We start from the raw sequence: 17133 nt of genomic DNA, 5'->3' as shown, positions 1-17133 counted from the left end.
AATCATAATAAATGATATTTAACACTGACAATTAAATTAAATAAAGGGAAAGTAAATATACAAAAATTAGCTAATAAAGACTAATTATTACAATTTAAAACTAATTATTATAATTGATATTAGATAATTGCATTTAATACAATATTAATAATTGAATAGTCGAATCTTACTGATTTTGACATAAAAGTACCTTCTACAGGTAACCTCGCAATTTACCGAACGGTTTCACTAAACGATAATTGGACAACTTGGAATTGGACATTATTCCCAAATCGTTAATCTTGACCCCACATATGAAACTTAAGACAAAAAGGCAGACAAAGGATAATGAACAAAAGAAGGATTATTACTAGATGACATATCTATATTGTTAAACAATAGATAGGAAGTAGTGATAATCTCTCAAGTAGTGTGGGCATTCTCTTTGTTGCATGGAGTGTCGAGGTGTTTGTGAAGAAATGTGTGATGTTGGATCAATAGTAAGATTTGGGTCATCTACTTTTTCTGGATTTGAAAAAATGCAGGATTCATCTATGTCAAACAGGGAAGTATTCTCACAAAATTGGTTTTGGCGTCATATCAGATTCAACTTCTAATTAAAAGGAAAGGAAGCTTCATAAAAAAAAAAAACACATTTCTCGTGATAAAAATATGCCTACATTGAATATAATAGAACAATTATCCTTTAGTACTTTCTTTGTATCCAATAAAAACAGGTTTTTTTGACCTTGGGAGATAATTTGGTTAGACCATGTTCTAAAGTGGTTGAGTAGGCTAAACAACCAAAAACTCTTAAGTGATTTAAGTTAGTTTGTTGTTTATAGTATATTTTGTAGCAAAGGTGTAGGCAATCTATTAATGAGATTAACTAAATGGTTGACAATATAGGACCAAAGAGATTTTGGTAAATTAGTTTGAAACATTAAAACTTTGGCAACATTCATGATATGTTGATGCTTTTGCTCAACTATAGCATTTTGTTTTGGTGTTTCAACACATGTTCTTTTGATGAGAAATTCTTTTTTCAAGGTAAAAGTCTATCATAAAAAATTATGGTCCATTATCACTTTGGATTTCCTTGTGCTTTGCATCAAATTGTGTTTATATGGAATTAACAAAATTCTTCAAGTGATCTCTAGTTTTACTTTTATATTTCATTAATTTAACCCATGTAAATAGTGAAAAATCATCAATGATGGTTAAAAAAAATTTATAACCCATAATGAAGGTGGTGAAACACGGTCCCCAAAATACCAACATATAAAAGATCAAACATTTGTATTGATTTATTCGTACAAGAAACAAAAGGAAGGTTTCTTTGTCTAGCAAATTAGCATACATCATAAGGATATGATATTTGGAAGGTTACCAAAGGAAGTTGTGTAGATAATAACTAATTTTAAATATGAAATATGACTAAGTCATAGATGCTAAAGCCTAGGACTAACAATAGTATTGGAGGCTATAGAATTTCATATATTTTGAATGTATTGTGTGTCTAATGTAGACCACACATAATGTATTTATAACATGATACAAAATCAATTATAATAAATACACCTAATAATTAGGAATCAATCATACTAATTTTTCAAATTATGTAACGCTTAATTCCTTAAAAGTTTGAGCATATATGTGATATGTACCAACCTTGTTACAAATATACTCAATCTGAGAGCCTCTAAGAGACTTGGTGGACATGTTAGCCAACTGATTGCTAGGGTTGAAAAAATAGTAGTGATTTCTCTAGAGAGCATATTTTCTCTAATAAAGTGATAATCAATTTCAATGTGTTTGGTTCTTATGGAAAACTAGGTTTGATGCAATGTGAAGTGCAGCTTGATTGTCACAAATAAGCATTGTTTCATGGTTGCCTCCTATGTTTAGCTGTAGAAGTAGTTGCCTAAGCCACGTAAGCTCACAAGTGGTTACTGCCACAACACGATTGCTTCTACACTTGATCTAGCAACTATATTTTGCTTCTATCTTTTCCATGAGATAAAGTTTCATTCCATAAGAACACAATACCCAAAAGTGGATCTTTTATCTGATGGTGGCCCTACCAAATCTGCATCAGAGTAACAAGTGATTTTAATACTTCCTTTTTCTTCATAAAATAATCCTTGTCCTAGAGCATTTTTTATGTATCAAAGGATACGTGTCAAAGCATCACAATGGTTATCACAAGGAGGGCATTTAGAAATTGGCTTACCACACTAACCGCAACAGTGATTTTGGGTCTGGTGATAAGATAGTTGAGTTTGCCAACCAATCAATGATATCTTTCTAGGTCTTTTAATGGCTTCCCATCTCCTATGACTCTAGCCCATGACTTTGTTATGATGTAGAATTGGATATGTTTTAAATGTATTATGTGCCTAATGTAGACCACACAAAATTTATTTATAGCATTATACAAAATCTATCATGCTAAATAGACCTAATAATTAAGAATCAACCATCCTAACTTTTTAGATTATGTATAGCTTAATTTTTTAAAAATCTATAAAAGTTGATGTCACTGTAACACAAGCACAAAAGGAATTGGTTGAGTTGGTCGTAAGAGGATTAACTTTGAGACATTAGCATGTACAGTCCCCTAGAGTTGCTTAGTTGTACAAATTGTCTTCGGATTAGGGTCTGTTTGATATAACAAAAGGCAGAGTTAAAAACAAGATAACAGTTGGAGTTAGCAATGAGAATAGGTGAAATTTTAGAAAAAAGTGAGAAAACTTGCAAGGTTGAAAGTCATGTGTTTATAGGCTCCTATATTAATGAGTCATTAATCACAATGTATACCTACGGAAGAAGTTGAATGAATGTGAAAAACTATGGTGTGGGCAAAATTGGAAAGATGGGAAGATATTGCAACTATGTAAGTTGGACTTTTGAAGCCAATTGAGAAGACCTTGATACTGATTGTGTAAAACCAAAACTTGACGTAGTAATCCTTAACTGGGTTTGATGCACTTTTTCCATGGCATCATTGGAAGTGAACCCATTGGCATTGCTTTTTCTCGACTTGTAACCAAGAGGAAATTCATGCTTAAAATAACATGTGTCAACTGTGTGATTGGTCATACCGCATTGAGTACAAAGTTTGTTGGAGAATATTTGGCCTCTTTAGTATTGTTACGGCCTCTTCCTCTATTTCCACGACCTTTGCCATTTCCAGCATATTGGTTTGGATTAATGAGAAGACCCCTTTCAGAACCAATTCTTTTACCAGTATTGACAGTAAAGATTTTCGTATCTAATGAAGGTTCAATCATTATAATGTAGTAGGCATCTACCTTTCTTGTTGAGCAACCAGAGAGAATACTTTGTTTATTTGGGGAAGTTTGGTTTGGGATCTAACATGTTAAAATTGATTACTCAGTCCTTTGAGGAAAGGAATGACATAGTTTTTATCTCTGTATGTTTTACTCACTTGGGTTGCTTCGAATTTGCAAGGTATTGAACACTTACAAGTGAGAATAAATTTGTAATTGTCAAACTCATCCCATACACTTTTAACTGAGTGAAATTTTGACTAAAATTGAGGGTGCCGTGTTGTAAGTGAAAAATTTGTTCTTTAAGTTTAGAAGCCCTAACCATATCATCTTGAGAAAAGCAATCATTGAGACCTTGCCAAACCATCCATCCTCAAAATGGATTGTAGAATGGAATCGTTAATGGATCTATGAATACAAGCGAGTACCATGTTGTTGGATAAACTTAAGTTGTTGGGGTATTTTTGTAATTCTGATTTTTTGTTGTGTCGTTTCATTAGTGTGCCACATTTTCTAGTTTTTATTTATTGTACTGTAGCAGCTTTGTAATACACCTTGTGGTTATTATTATTCAAACATCTCGATCATTAGGCGTTGTTTTTTTTTCTGTTTTCAGGTGCATTGTAGTAACCCGATCAGTTTTTAGTTCAGATGTTTTTATTTCGTTTGGTTTTTATTTGGTCTAGGATCATTTCTGTACATGACTATTTAATAGCTTTCTTAATCAATGAATATGCAATGCGAGTTATACAAAAAATTAATATTCTTCAATTATGCATTCTATTTTAAGAAAGTGGTATCAAAGTTTTATACTCTAAGTACCGAGTATGAGGAAAAAAAAAAGAGAAAGCAAGTGAGTGAAATAGTGAGGGACAGTGAGTGCTTGAAAAAAAGTGGCGAAGATGGAAAAAGTTGATTGTGTCATAATTGTCAAAGAAGACCAATTATGACAATTGGTGCTTATAAATAAAGGTATTCTTGAGATTCTAAGACGTAAGAGATATAGTGGAGGCCAGGTATGATAAACCCGATGAGAAAAAACATCAGACTGTGGCACAGGTTTTTGTGTTGAAGAAAACACGAAGGAAAGATAGGTCAACATTTTATTTTTTGTACAATGCAATAGACGAATAAGGATTCCAAAATATAGCAAATGCGTCGCCAATAAAGGAAACCTAGGAGATTCTTGAGATTTCATTCAGTGGAGACAATCACATGCGTCAGGTATGGGTACAAGATCTCAGGGGAGAGTTTGAACATTTGGAGATGGAGGAAACAAAGTTGGTTATCGAGTACATCCCTCGGGTAGAGAAGGTTGTCAATCAACTTAGTATGAATGGTGAAGAAATTCCACCTAACTGGATTGTAGAAAAAATCTTGAAATCTATAACGGATAATTTTAAGGGCTTTGTTGGTGTCATTGAAGAATCAAAGAACATGTCACTTCTCATAGGGAACAAGTTAGCTGGATCATTGGAAGCTCACGAACAAAGGAAGAAGAAAATGAAGGAACTCGGTAATCTAACACTACACGTAAAATGCAATATGAATGGAACTCAAAACACTCAAGGCCGAGGTTCTAGAGTTAGATAATGAGGAGGCAGAGCACATAGTGATCAAGCTGAAGGTGGACATGGCTTAGCTGAAAATGAAGTCAACATAAATCAAACTGGGCAACAAAATTGGCATGGCCATGGTCATGGAAGAGGTTGTGAAGGTCAATCCCAAATTGGTGTGGAGTCCTTCAAATGTGGCAATCAAATACAAATTAGGAAGTTGTTATAATTGTAGGAAAGTTAACCACATAGCAAAAGTTTGCCGAGCTAGAAAAAAAGCTGAAAAAAATCTTCTAACAGAAGAAGATGTGGAAAAGATAAGGATTTTTTTATTTTCAAAATGCTTGGACACATTCTTAACTAAGCTGTCTGAGGTGGTACAAGAGGAGACCAGACTGTTTAGTGAGGAGACTATGTTGTTTGATTCAAAGACCAAACTCTATGATGCTAAGATCGAGGTGTTTAGAGCTTAATATATGCATTATGAGGTATCTGGAGCTCAGCATATGCATTATGTGGTGTGTGAAGTTGAGTTGGAGAAAACCAAAGTGTTTAAGAATCAGTAGATGCGTTTTGTGGTGTCTAGATCCGACTTGAAGAAAACAGTGTTATTTGAGGCTAATCAAATATAAAATAAGGTGTCTCGTGCCAAACAGAAGTAGACCAGGCTATCTTAGACCAAGAAGGTGATGTTTGGGTTGAGAGAAGCTAACTTGTCTAAGGCTAAATTGTCAGGGGACGAGAAGACGAATTGCAAGTTGTTGACCACCAAATTGACAAAGAGCCCGACAAAGGAGAAAGGGAGCCTGATGATAAAGGTGAAGAGCTCGGACAAAGCATTACCGAGCTATTGTGAGCTTATGCTAGAAGATATGGAGTTATTCAAGAAACTGGTGAGATAGAGCCAGAATTCAAATTAAAGAAGTTTGACGATATGCTTGAAGGGCTCAACGACACATTCAAACAATTTGTCAAGACAAGGTAGAAACTCGAAAATGTAGGTGATTACCTCGGAAATGAAGGAGAACAACTGGGGATCAGGCACAGACAACTTGGTAATGAAGAGTAGAACTCGTAACTGGAGATGGTGAACTCAGATGTACTGTCATGCTTGAAATCAAAGGCTAAGGAGAATTCTACCAACTCAATGTCGTACCTCTACATTGGGAGATAATAATCATATATGTGGAATTGAGAACTTTTTCGATTAACTCATGATTGTAGAGGCTGGATTTGTGTCTTTTGGAGATGATTCTAGAGTGGATGTAAAAGGGCATGGAACAATCTGATAGATACAGAATGATGGGTGAGTTGGAGAAATCAGAGACGTTTAATATGTTCTTGAATTGAGCAATATTTTAAGCATAAGGTAGTTTATTAAAAGAAATAATTCGGTTTTAATGAAGGACTAAGTATTGTGTTTGAAGGATAAGTATGGTCGTCTTACAGCCCAGGTAGAAATGAAGAAAATCAGATGTATAAACTGGAGTTGAAGATCTTGCAAGGGAGGTGTTTGAAGTTGGACATGAAAGATGAAGTTATGATGTAGCACTTATGGTTTAGACATCTAAATCTTGGAAGTCTGGTCCAACTATCAAGGAGAGAACTAGTATCCGAACTACCTAATATAGAATATGAGAAGAAATTTTGTGAAGAATGCGTGCTAGAAAAGCATTCAAGAATGAAGTTTCCAAACTTGGCTATGTGTAGGGTAGAAGAGCAACTCGAACTAATACACAGGAATATGTGTGGACAAATTTATCCTAGTTCATTCAGTGGTAAGAAATACATTATTCCATTCATAGATGACTTCTCTCGAAGGACCAGGGTGTACTTCTTACAGAAGAAATTAGAAGCATTTGAAATGTTTAATAGGTTGTGGAGAAAGAGACTAGCAAGCTGATTAAAGTATAGTACGGTCTGACAAGGGAGGTAAATTTGTGTCTATAAGTTTTATGTAGTATTGTGAAGAACAAGGGATAAGAAGATTTTCAACAACTTCATATTCATCACAATAGAATGGCATAGTAGAGAGGAAGAATAAGACTATTCTTGATATGGTTCGAACAATGCTTAAAAGGAAGAATATATGTCAAAGGATTTCTGGAAAAAGGTTGTGTAGTGTGCTATATATCTACAAAAGAAGTTCCCACATGCGAAGCTGAATGGAATGACACCGCATGAAATCTGGAGTGGAAAAAAGCAAAGTGTCAAGAATTTCAAACTTTTTGGTAGCATAGCATATTAAGTATATTTTCATTGGTTATAATGAACAAGCATGATTTATTGGGGAGAAGACTCCACAATGGTTAACAAGAGCTCAAATGATACTACCAAGTCCCAAAGGTCACAAATGAGCATGGTGAAAAAGAAGATGAACCTATGCAGCCCAGATTTAGGAGTCTAAATGACATTTATAACTCCACTAATAAGGTACATGTAGTACGTCAGTTGGCAAGTGCAGAAGATGTTGAGTTTTAAGAAGTCATGCTTGATGAGAGATGGTAGAAAGTTATGGATAAGGAGATCGACTCAAATGAAAAAAGTGAAACATGGGAAGTGGCAGATTTATCCACAGGAGCTTGGCCAATTGGTGTGAAGTGGGTGTACAAGAAGAAGATCAATGCAAAAGGAGAGATGAAGCACTACAAGGCTCGACTAGTGGTGAAGGGCTACAAAGCAGAAAAGAATTGACTATGATAAGGTATTTGCCCTAGTAACAAGGATGGAAAAATTTGGTTATTATTTTTGCTAGGAGCACAACAAGGTTGGAAGATACAACAAATGAATGTAAAGTTTGCATTTATGAATGGAGTTCTAGAAGAGGAAGTTTATGTAGAAAAATATCTAGGTTACATTAGAAGAGGCAAAGAAAACAAGGTGTTAAAGTTGAAGAAGGCATTGTATGGTTCGAAGCAAGCCCTACAAGCTTGGAATGAGAGAATTAACTATTTCAAGAAGAATGGTTATGAGCAATGTCCATATATGAACATGCTCCATACCTAAAGAAGCATATGACGAGTATGTTACTCGTTACCTTGTATGTAGATGATTTGATTTTTATGAAAAGCAAAGTCTAGCTAGATAAAGAATTCAAAGAGGTAATAAAGAAGGAATTCGAAATGACCGATTTGGGCATGATGAGACATATTTTGTGTTTGGAGGTGGATCAAAGTTCAGCAGGGATCTTTCTGTCTCAAAGGATGTATGTTGAGGATATACCGAGAAAGGCAAAGGTGATGAAGTACAATCCAGTTTCCACTCCAATGGAACCTTGAACATAACTATCAAAAAATGGGGAAGGGGATCATGTTGATGCAAGTAGATATTGAAGCTTAATTAGGAGTCTCAAGTATTTGACCAACACAAGGTCAGACCTTGTGTTGAGCATGGGAGTTACAACCCATTTTATGGAGGAGCCAAGGTATTCTCATTGGAAAGCATTAAAGCGAATAAAGGGAACTTTATCTTTTGCATTAATGTATGCTAAGTAAGACATTTACCAGCTTAGTGGGTATTCACACAATGACTGGTGTGGAGATGTGGATGATCGGAAGAACAGTATTGGTTATGTTTTCTTCATTGAAAATACAACATTTATTTGACTATCAAAAAAACAACTCATTCTGACACTATCAACGTGTGAAGCTAAATATGTGATAGCATTCTAGAGTGTTTGACATACAATCAGACTTATAAATGTGCTACAAAATTTGGAATTGATGTAAGAAGAGAAAATGTTGATCCAAATAGACAATAAACAAGCAATCGAGTCGGCAAATAACTAAGTAAATCACGAAAAAAAAGTAAACATATTATTATTCCTTTAGAAAGATGATCGAAAGGAAGGAAAGAAGAACTTGAATTTATGGAGGAATTTTGTTGAATGACTTAAGTTGTTAGGGTGTTTTTGTAATTCTACTTTGCTGATATGTTGTTTCATTAAAGTTCAGTGTGTCGCGTTTTCTGAATTTATTTCTTGTATTGTTGAAACTCTGTAACAGAACTTGGTGATTACTATTAATGTAACAGCTCGGTCATGAGGCGTTGTTTTTTTTTTTTCCCTGTTTTCAGTTGCACTGTAGCAACCACTCAGTTTGTAGTTCAGTTGTTTTTATTTCGTGTAGTTTTTGTTTGGTCCAGTATCGCTTCTGTACACGTACGGCTATTTTATAGCCTTCTCAATCAATGAATATGCAACGCAAGTTATACACTACATTAATATTCTCCATAGGATGTATTTCTTGGTGACGGGGTTGAATGCTGTTGCCAACTACAAGCTTTTGGAGACAAGAGAAAGCTTCATAATTCTTGTCCAGGCATGATAGTTTCGTTCATTGGTGAGACTAAAGTTTATACGGGTGATTTATTCGAATTATTTTATTCTCTATTCATATTTATGCATTTATTTTCATATATTTTTCAATTCATATTCTTTCTTTATATTGCTCTGAATAATTATATATATCTACTCTCTTTTTATCTTAGAGTAAGAAATACAATATTTTATTTTTTCTTCTTTTCTAACATGACTAGTTGACATGAAGATAAAGAGGGTTCGAAGGATTAATGAGTTAATCACCATGAAAGGAGCTATGGTCAACCATCGTGGTGTAAGGAAGAACTAAAATAATGGAGACTTATACGATAAATCTTCGTCAACTCTATAAAACCAATTGATAAAATCTGATTTCAATTTATTTATATATTTTAAATTAATTGTATTCTAATAATTTTTAAATATAACTTAACCTTAGTTCATCGACTAATATTTATATATAATGGATATGATAATTCCAATAAATAGAATTCATAGGTATCGCAGAAAAAAATATTTCATTAATTAATGTTCACTCATTTACGTAGAGGAAACCAAAAGTCATATATAAGAATAAAGAAATCATCCGTATAAAACAAAACGTGACAAACCTTACACCCGGGCATTGAATAAGACAAAACTGTAAGAAATTCTAACAATAAAAATTATTTATTTGGTAATATGATTTGTTCTGTAATATTATCACCATTTTTAATGTTGAAGGTCATTCCAAAAATCCAAATATATTTTCAATTATTTTAATTAATTCAGTATATAAAATATATGTAAAATTACTTTAATATGTCCATAAAGTGAATTAGTTAAAATAAAAATAATGTCAGGGTTATGGTCAAATTTTGGGTGTTGTAATTTGGTGATGCTCCCATTGATAAAAAGGAAGGAGTACGTCAGTAAACATCTTATTCATAGTAAGTTTCATACCTTATCTATTTCAAAGTCAAACACTTGATTCACTCCATTAGCGTAAAGAACCATAAAAGAGTGAGGTAACACAGCCTGAATAATTAAAAAAAAAAAAATTAAAAGAATGTCTTTTGTTGAAGGTAAAGGGTAATTTTAATTTGACTTTTAAAAAATAAAAATATATTTGGAGTCTCACCTGCAACAAACCAATAAAAACCAACGGAGATATATCTGATAGTTTTTCTACTGCAGTGAGAGAAGCAGCAATTGTAGCTGTTGCCTGTAAAATACAGATTAAGTTAATTTAAAAAAACAACGGTATTAATTATCCAAAACTTAGTATTGAGCATAACTTTTGAATATTAATTACAAGAATGATGGAAAGGTTTGTACTTACCTGACCATATAATGCGTAAGGGTAAATAAATTGGTACAAAACGGCAATGAGATTTTTGACAGAGTCGACAATGTTATTGGAGTTGGAAGCTTCAGATTCTGACTCAGTAGATGGTACAGTCACGGCTTTCACAGCACAATGTTGAATGCTTTTGTAATGGTGATTAAAAGATGATAGTTGAAACCTCAAAGGATTATATTGTATTTGAGCTTTTATATTGTGCTTAGAAGCTTTTGATCCACCATAACCTAATGTACAAAGTGTTCAAAGTTGTAGCATGCACAACAAAATCTATATTTCAAATTATTGAAACTACATCATGACAAGATGATCATTGAGGAAATGGTAAATTTGAAAAGTCAAATTAAGAACATCGCGCTAATGAAAACTATAGGTTTGTCTAAAAAATATCCAATTATTATTATTATTATTTTCTCAATTTTAAATAAATAAAATATTGTGAACAAAATTAAAATTTGCCTACGCATTATTAAATACTTAATTTTCATTATCGTTGTTTTATGAAATATATTTTGAAGTAATTTTTATAAAATAAATGAATTATAGTGAATAAGTATGGTGTATAATATTTAATGTTAATATAAAGATTATTAAAATTAATAGGAGTTAATATAAAGATTATTAAAATTAAGAAGTGATGAGACATACTTTCACAGTAAATACTGTTAAAGGAGAGTTTTTTGCCCCGAAGATTTGGACCTACAATTACCATGCATGCTTCCACGTATTATTCACAAAATAACTTTGCAATAAATAATGAACGAAAATAGAACGTAGTGAGTATAAGTACCATTTGAGAATGAAGAGATGTTAGGAGAAGATATTAGATGTGCCATAGCCATGGAAACTGATCACACAGATAAGAACGTAGAGACACCCTTTTACAAGAGAACATAGGAATGGGAGATTTTATAGGCAAAGAGATTCCGTCAAATTTGAGTTTTCTTAAACAGTTATAAAATTTGATTGGAACATAGAAATTGATTACGACGCACATAGTTTACATTTTACAGACAAACAATTGCAAAATAATCAAATAAAATACAACAGTCGCGCATAAAGAAAGATTTAAAAGACTTTTTTGTATCAGGATTTAGTACTTTGGATTTAATTAAACTTACAACGTAAAAACAATGGCGCTTCAAATATATAAAAACAACTCTTAGATTTGTGATATGCAACTTGGAGTGTAAGATATGGTCATTCAACATAAGAAGAGTGAGGAATGTTTCGTGTATTAATATATATAATGTTTAAAGAATTGTAAGTAAACAAACAAACTCTAAGCCTCCGTAAATTCACATGATTGATTTTTTTCGAATTAATGTTGTCTGGTGGGTTGGTTGACTTATTAATTTAGTTTCCACCAATTATAATTTTGGCTTATGTTACAGTTTTGCATGCAAGTTGATAGAGCACTACGACGACGGCAGCATAGAGTGTCCAATCTTCATTACTTTAAAAATGACTTCCCTCCACTCTCATGGTAATAACAATTTTTGACCCCTCATAGTAGGTTAGTTTTTTTTTTTTTGACATGTGATTGGTTATTTGTTATTGGAAATGTGATTTTTTAGTTTTTCTATTATACATTATCTCTTGGGTGTGCATGATTGATTAAGTTTCATGTATTAATTGTAGTTTTCATGGTAAACTTTTTAGATTGAATTTTAGCATTTTATTTGTTAAAAAAGATCAAGGTTTTTACACCAAAATTTGTACACGGACCTTACGTCAAAAATGTAAAACACCTCTCTAACCCTCTAATATAATATCGGCAGTAAACAATACAAACACGCAGCAAGAGCACTCTCTTCTACTGTCAAACCCTTTGAGGCACCCTCAAAGTCAAGAACACAATTCTTCTTCCTACAAACACCGCAGGGAATCCAAATCAATCTTCAAAGATTACAAATTCTTAATCGCGCAAAATACACCTCTTTGTGTAGATTGATCAGATGTTCAATATCCAACAAGCCTTACTTCTCAAGAAACCTTCGAGTCTTTGATCACAATGGTCAATCTCTGGTTCTTGGAGCTTTCTAGTTCTTGGAGCTTTTCTTTTCTCTATAAGACCACACAACGTTCTCTGAAAGATATGAAAATATTAATTCTCCAAAAGTTCTTACTGAATTCAAATCAGCTTCAATTTATAGTAATACACATCAAACGCATTTTAATCGACTTTGCTATTGATGTAATAGAATAAATCCTGCAGTTATAACAATCTAACAATAGTCAAACTCATTAATTGAAAGCGTAATTAATGTAATCGATTAATCATTAATGCTTCATCAACATATTTAAAAATATGATTCTTAAGACAATTATGTCAAGCACTCAACCATTTTTCAAAACAACAACTAACTTAGTGAATACAAATCGCATTCAGTCGATTAAGTAACAACACTAAGCATAATTTTAAAAACTTTTCTTCCTAAAATTTCTCATAGCACACTCGAGAAGAGTTGTGATAATTGATGAAAAATTGAAGTTAATTTCTATAATTGATTACCAGTTAAGTTAATATATTATCACAAAGTGTTTTTGAAATATTTTAAACACTTTCATGAGTGATCTTATACAAGCTATTGTGTAACCTTCTAAATTAAGTCCAATACATAAATATAAAAGACTTATTACAAAAACTTAAAATTAAACAAGTCTTCTAATATCATTTGTATATTTTGAATTCTTGCACTTGCTTTTTGTCATCATTAAAATATCGTGATCTTCAATTCTTCTCTTTTTGCTAACAATCTCTCCATCAAAATATATTTAAAGTTTTTTGTAATAACCTGCATATACAAAACTTAGACAAGAAAATATCATTACATGGACTTAGAAAAATATTGCATTGCTTTAAACTTAACTTATTCTCCCTTTTTTTTATCTTAAAACAAATTATCTAATCTTTATACTCCCCCTAAGTTAGTTAATTGAATTAGAATTGAGCTCTCCCTCAATCATATATCTTAGATAAAAATAGGAAAATAGATATCTAATTGAAAATTCATCACTAACATCATAATGATACTTATAATCGTCATATCTAATTCAAAATTCATCACTAACATCATAATGATACATATAATCGTCCAACTGGGTTTTTATATTAGACAATTTATTGTCTAAGTTTCTAATTAAGGTGCACACTTCTTTGTGCCTAAAGGCTTGAAGAAGAAACATCTCTTCTATCCTCCTACTAATATTTACAATATTTTCTTCCATAGAGGATGAAGACCCTATAACAGAACTTAACAATGTAACACAAAAGTAGCGTCAAGCATTTTTTAGTCATCTTCGTGTTCTTTAGTTGGCACATCTCCTTTGTGAATGAAGGCATCACCATGAAGAATGAAGCCCATTTTCTTGAGATGACCTTTGCCAATTTTGTTTGATGCCATAGTGCTTTAGACCTTTTCTTTGTTAGTCTTTACTCCTTTATACTCACATATCCTTGAAATCAAAAGGGAGTAAGGAAAAGGGTAGGCAGGAAACCTAATGGCTTTGAGAAATGTGTCAATTATTAGACTGAACTAGTAAGTCTAATAGTGACATGATTAAGCAATCCATGTATGATTAGGAGGTTTTTCTCAGAGTACTATGTATGATTTGATACCTTCAGACATAGAATCTAGACAATTAGATAATGGATGAGTCATTCAAGAAAGACCTAAAGGCTAACAACCTATTGAATCCTTCAATCCTGTGTGTATATTAATGACATCTTCTCAAATAGGAAGGTGTGCAACATTTGCTTATATATCATCGTCAATAATAATATCAATACCCTTGACCTTTATGGAGGCTACACCATCTCTGAATTTAAAATTCTAGTAGAACACACAAATAAGATCCGGGTAGAATGAACCTCTTAGTTCTATATCGTGTTGTAACCCATGATTGGCCAATAATTGAGGAAATTTGAAACCAACTGCACTGAACCAATCTACATCAATGAACTTTGGTGTTATTAACTTTCTGTCTTTCTAGAATGTAGTGAACTCTATTCTTCTTTTTGTGTCAATGAACTTGTGTAGGAGCTAGATTACCACTTCTTCCTCTTTTTGTTGGAATTTTTCTGCGAGATGATTCAGCAATGGAGTTTGAGAATTTTGAATTGATGGATGTGGGAGAAGAGTTTAGAGTTCAAAACTCATAGTTTTGTGGATGGAGACAATAGGTTAGGATTTCAATTAATTAATGGATAACTTAAAATAGGAGTAATTTTGAGATTATAATTAATTATGAAGCTCCTATGTATAGTTCTAGGTGCCCCAATGGTCATATTCTTTGTCATAAAGGAAAAACTAGTTGTTACAATGACTAGTTTTCAAAGTTTTAATATTCTCAAACTTGCTATAGTCAAAATATTATTCAAGATAATTAATTATTGTTTCTTCGCATTGGTATCAGAAGTTAAGGTAATCTATTATCCCATGCGATTTTCGATTATTAAAGAGCTAATTTCAATTTATAAAGCATAATAATGATAATTGATTCACATCCTCGATAATCTATTATTCTAGGGGCAATTTTAATTTATAATGCAGAATAGTGATAATCAATTATCATCCTAGATAATCGATTATTTCATAGGCAATTTTGTACTTTGGAGTTGTGTGAAGGTAATCGATTATCACACTTGGTAATGGATTATTCCATAGCCAAAATAAAACATTTTAAGACCTTGAGAATCAATTATCACTCTTGATAATCGATTATCTACAACTAAATTTTTGGAAAAATATAATTTAAAGTACTTTTAAGCCTTTATGACATATATAATATTCCTAAGTCCCTTCTAAGATTAAAAAGAAAAATATATCCTTAGGCAATACTTTGGTGAAATTGTCTGCTAATTGGTTCTTGGCACTTTTATATATTTGACTTCAAAATCCCCCTTTTGGATATGATCTCTTAGAAAATGATCTCTTATCTCAATATACATAGTTTTGGAATGCATTAAGGGATTTTTTTGTGAGATTAATAGCACTAGTATTATCACATTTTAGTGGAATATAATTGAGAAAAATAACAAAATCTTTTAATTATTGTTTCATCCAAAGGATTTGAGCATAACAATTTTTTGTAGCAATATACTCTCAACCTTAGAGGTTGGCAGTCTCACACAAGCCTATTTTTTACAGTGTCAAGAGACTAAAAAGCATACCTAAAAAATTACATGTTCCATTAGTGCTTTTCCTACCAATTTTACATCCCTCATAATCATTATTGCAATAACTTATTAAACTAGTAGAGGCATTTGAAAGATACCAAAATCCAAAAGAGATAGTTCCCTTAAGGTACTTAAGGATCTCTTAACTACTATAAGGTGTGATTCTCTAAGACTAGACTGATAATCTAGCACATGCACACACACACACACACTTTGTATTATATGAGCCAACTAGCAGTAAGATATAATAATGATCTTATCATGCTCCTAAACATAGTTTGGTTTACTTCCATACCTGATTCATCTTTATCTAAGTAACATTGCCATAAGAGTAGTTGCCTCCTTTGTTGTATCCATTCTAAATTTCTTATGCATTTCCTTACAATGCTTCTTTTAAGATATAAAGGTTCCACCTTCCATTTGCTTAATTTATAAGCCAAGAAACAATAATAATTCTCCCATTTGCATTTCAAATTTTGTCTGCATAATAATTACAAATCTTTTACAAAGAGAATTAACATTTGATCCAAAAATAATATTATCAATGTAAACATGAATAAACAAAATGTGTTATCCTACTCTCTTGATAAACAATGTTGAACTAATTTTTCCTCTATTAAATCATTTTTCGATATAAAATTGTTAAGTCTTTTATACTAAGATATAGGTATTTGTTTTAATCCATAAGTACTTTCTTTAATTTATAAATTTAATTAGACAATTTATAATCTTCAAACCAATGGTCTTGTTCTACATAAACATCTTCCTTAATAAATCCACTTAGAAAGGAAGTCTTAATAGCTATTTGATATAAATTAAATTTCATAATTGAAGAATAAACAAGAAGTAAGAGTATAATTTCTAATCTCGCAAGCATAAGTTTGATCATTTACCTTCTTGACTATATGTTTTTGTACTATGCTAATGTTATTTAGTTTGTTTCTAAACACATTTTTTCCCTATAACTTGGTGTGCTCCTCTTGAGATGAGTTTTCAAACTTATTCAATTTCTCTTGCATTGTAATGCACACTTGTGAAAATTTTAAGTCTTGATTATTAAAAACTCAAAGCCTAAAGGTCTTTACGATTGATTTTCTCAACAATCCGGACCTATGTCTCTTCTCTCATATATAGTAATTAAAAAAGAGAAAAAAAAAATTGAAATTTTAACAAACATTTAGAACAATGGTATCATAAAAGTTGAAAGACTTAAATTTATTTAAGAATTCAGATTTATAAATTTGTGAAATTTTTAAAATTTTCACTGTAGTTTTATATATTTCTTTAAGCGAGTTTAAAAGTCATAACTAAATTATCGAGTTTTGATTTGTAAACTCATTCATTTAGCTCGTTATTGGTAACACTAAAATATTATAAAAATAGTGCATGTACACTATTAAGTGATTATATATATATATATATATATATATATATATATATATATATATATATATATATATATA

General features: G+C 31.8%; 1 protein-coding gene across 2 annotated transcripts in view; it reads right to left on the bottom strand.

The window, feature by feature from the left end:
• LOC106770239 (glycinol 4-dimethylallyltransferase-like) overlaps positions 1-11445 on the bottom strand; it is a 27132-nt gene extending 15687 nt beyond the window's left edge. Inside the window, exons 1-5 of one of the 2 annotated variants that reach the window (XM_022785397.1) lie at positions 11279-11445; positions 11137-11187; positions 10468-10715; positions 10267-10350; positions 10089-10163 (exon numbers count right to left, since the gene is read on the bottom strand). In XM_022785397.1, the coding sequence (XP_022641118.1) occupies positions 10089-10163; positions 10267-10350; positions 10468-10715; positions 11137-11187; positions 11279-11330 (510 nt within the window). In that variant the 5' untranslated portion in view covers positions 11331-11445. The remainder of the gene's footprint in view (positions 1-10088; positions 10164-10266; positions 10351-10467; positions 10716-11136; positions 11188-11278) is intronic. The other variant, XM_014656056.2, reaches the window with a different exon arrangement.
• Between the last annotated feature and the right edge of the window lie 5688 nt (positions 11446-17133).

Source organism: Vigna radiata, chromosome 8, assembly GCF_000741045.1.
Source record: "Vigna radiata var. radiata cultivar VC1973A chromosome 8, Vradiata_ver6, whole genome shotgun sequence".
NCBI classification, from domain to species: Eukaryota; Viridiplantae; Streptophyta; class Magnoliopsida; order Fabales; family Fabaceae; genus Vigna; species Vigna radiata.
The sequence above is the reverse complement of the archived record's forward strand: the minus strand, read 5'-3'. Positions and strand labels throughout refer to the sequence as shown.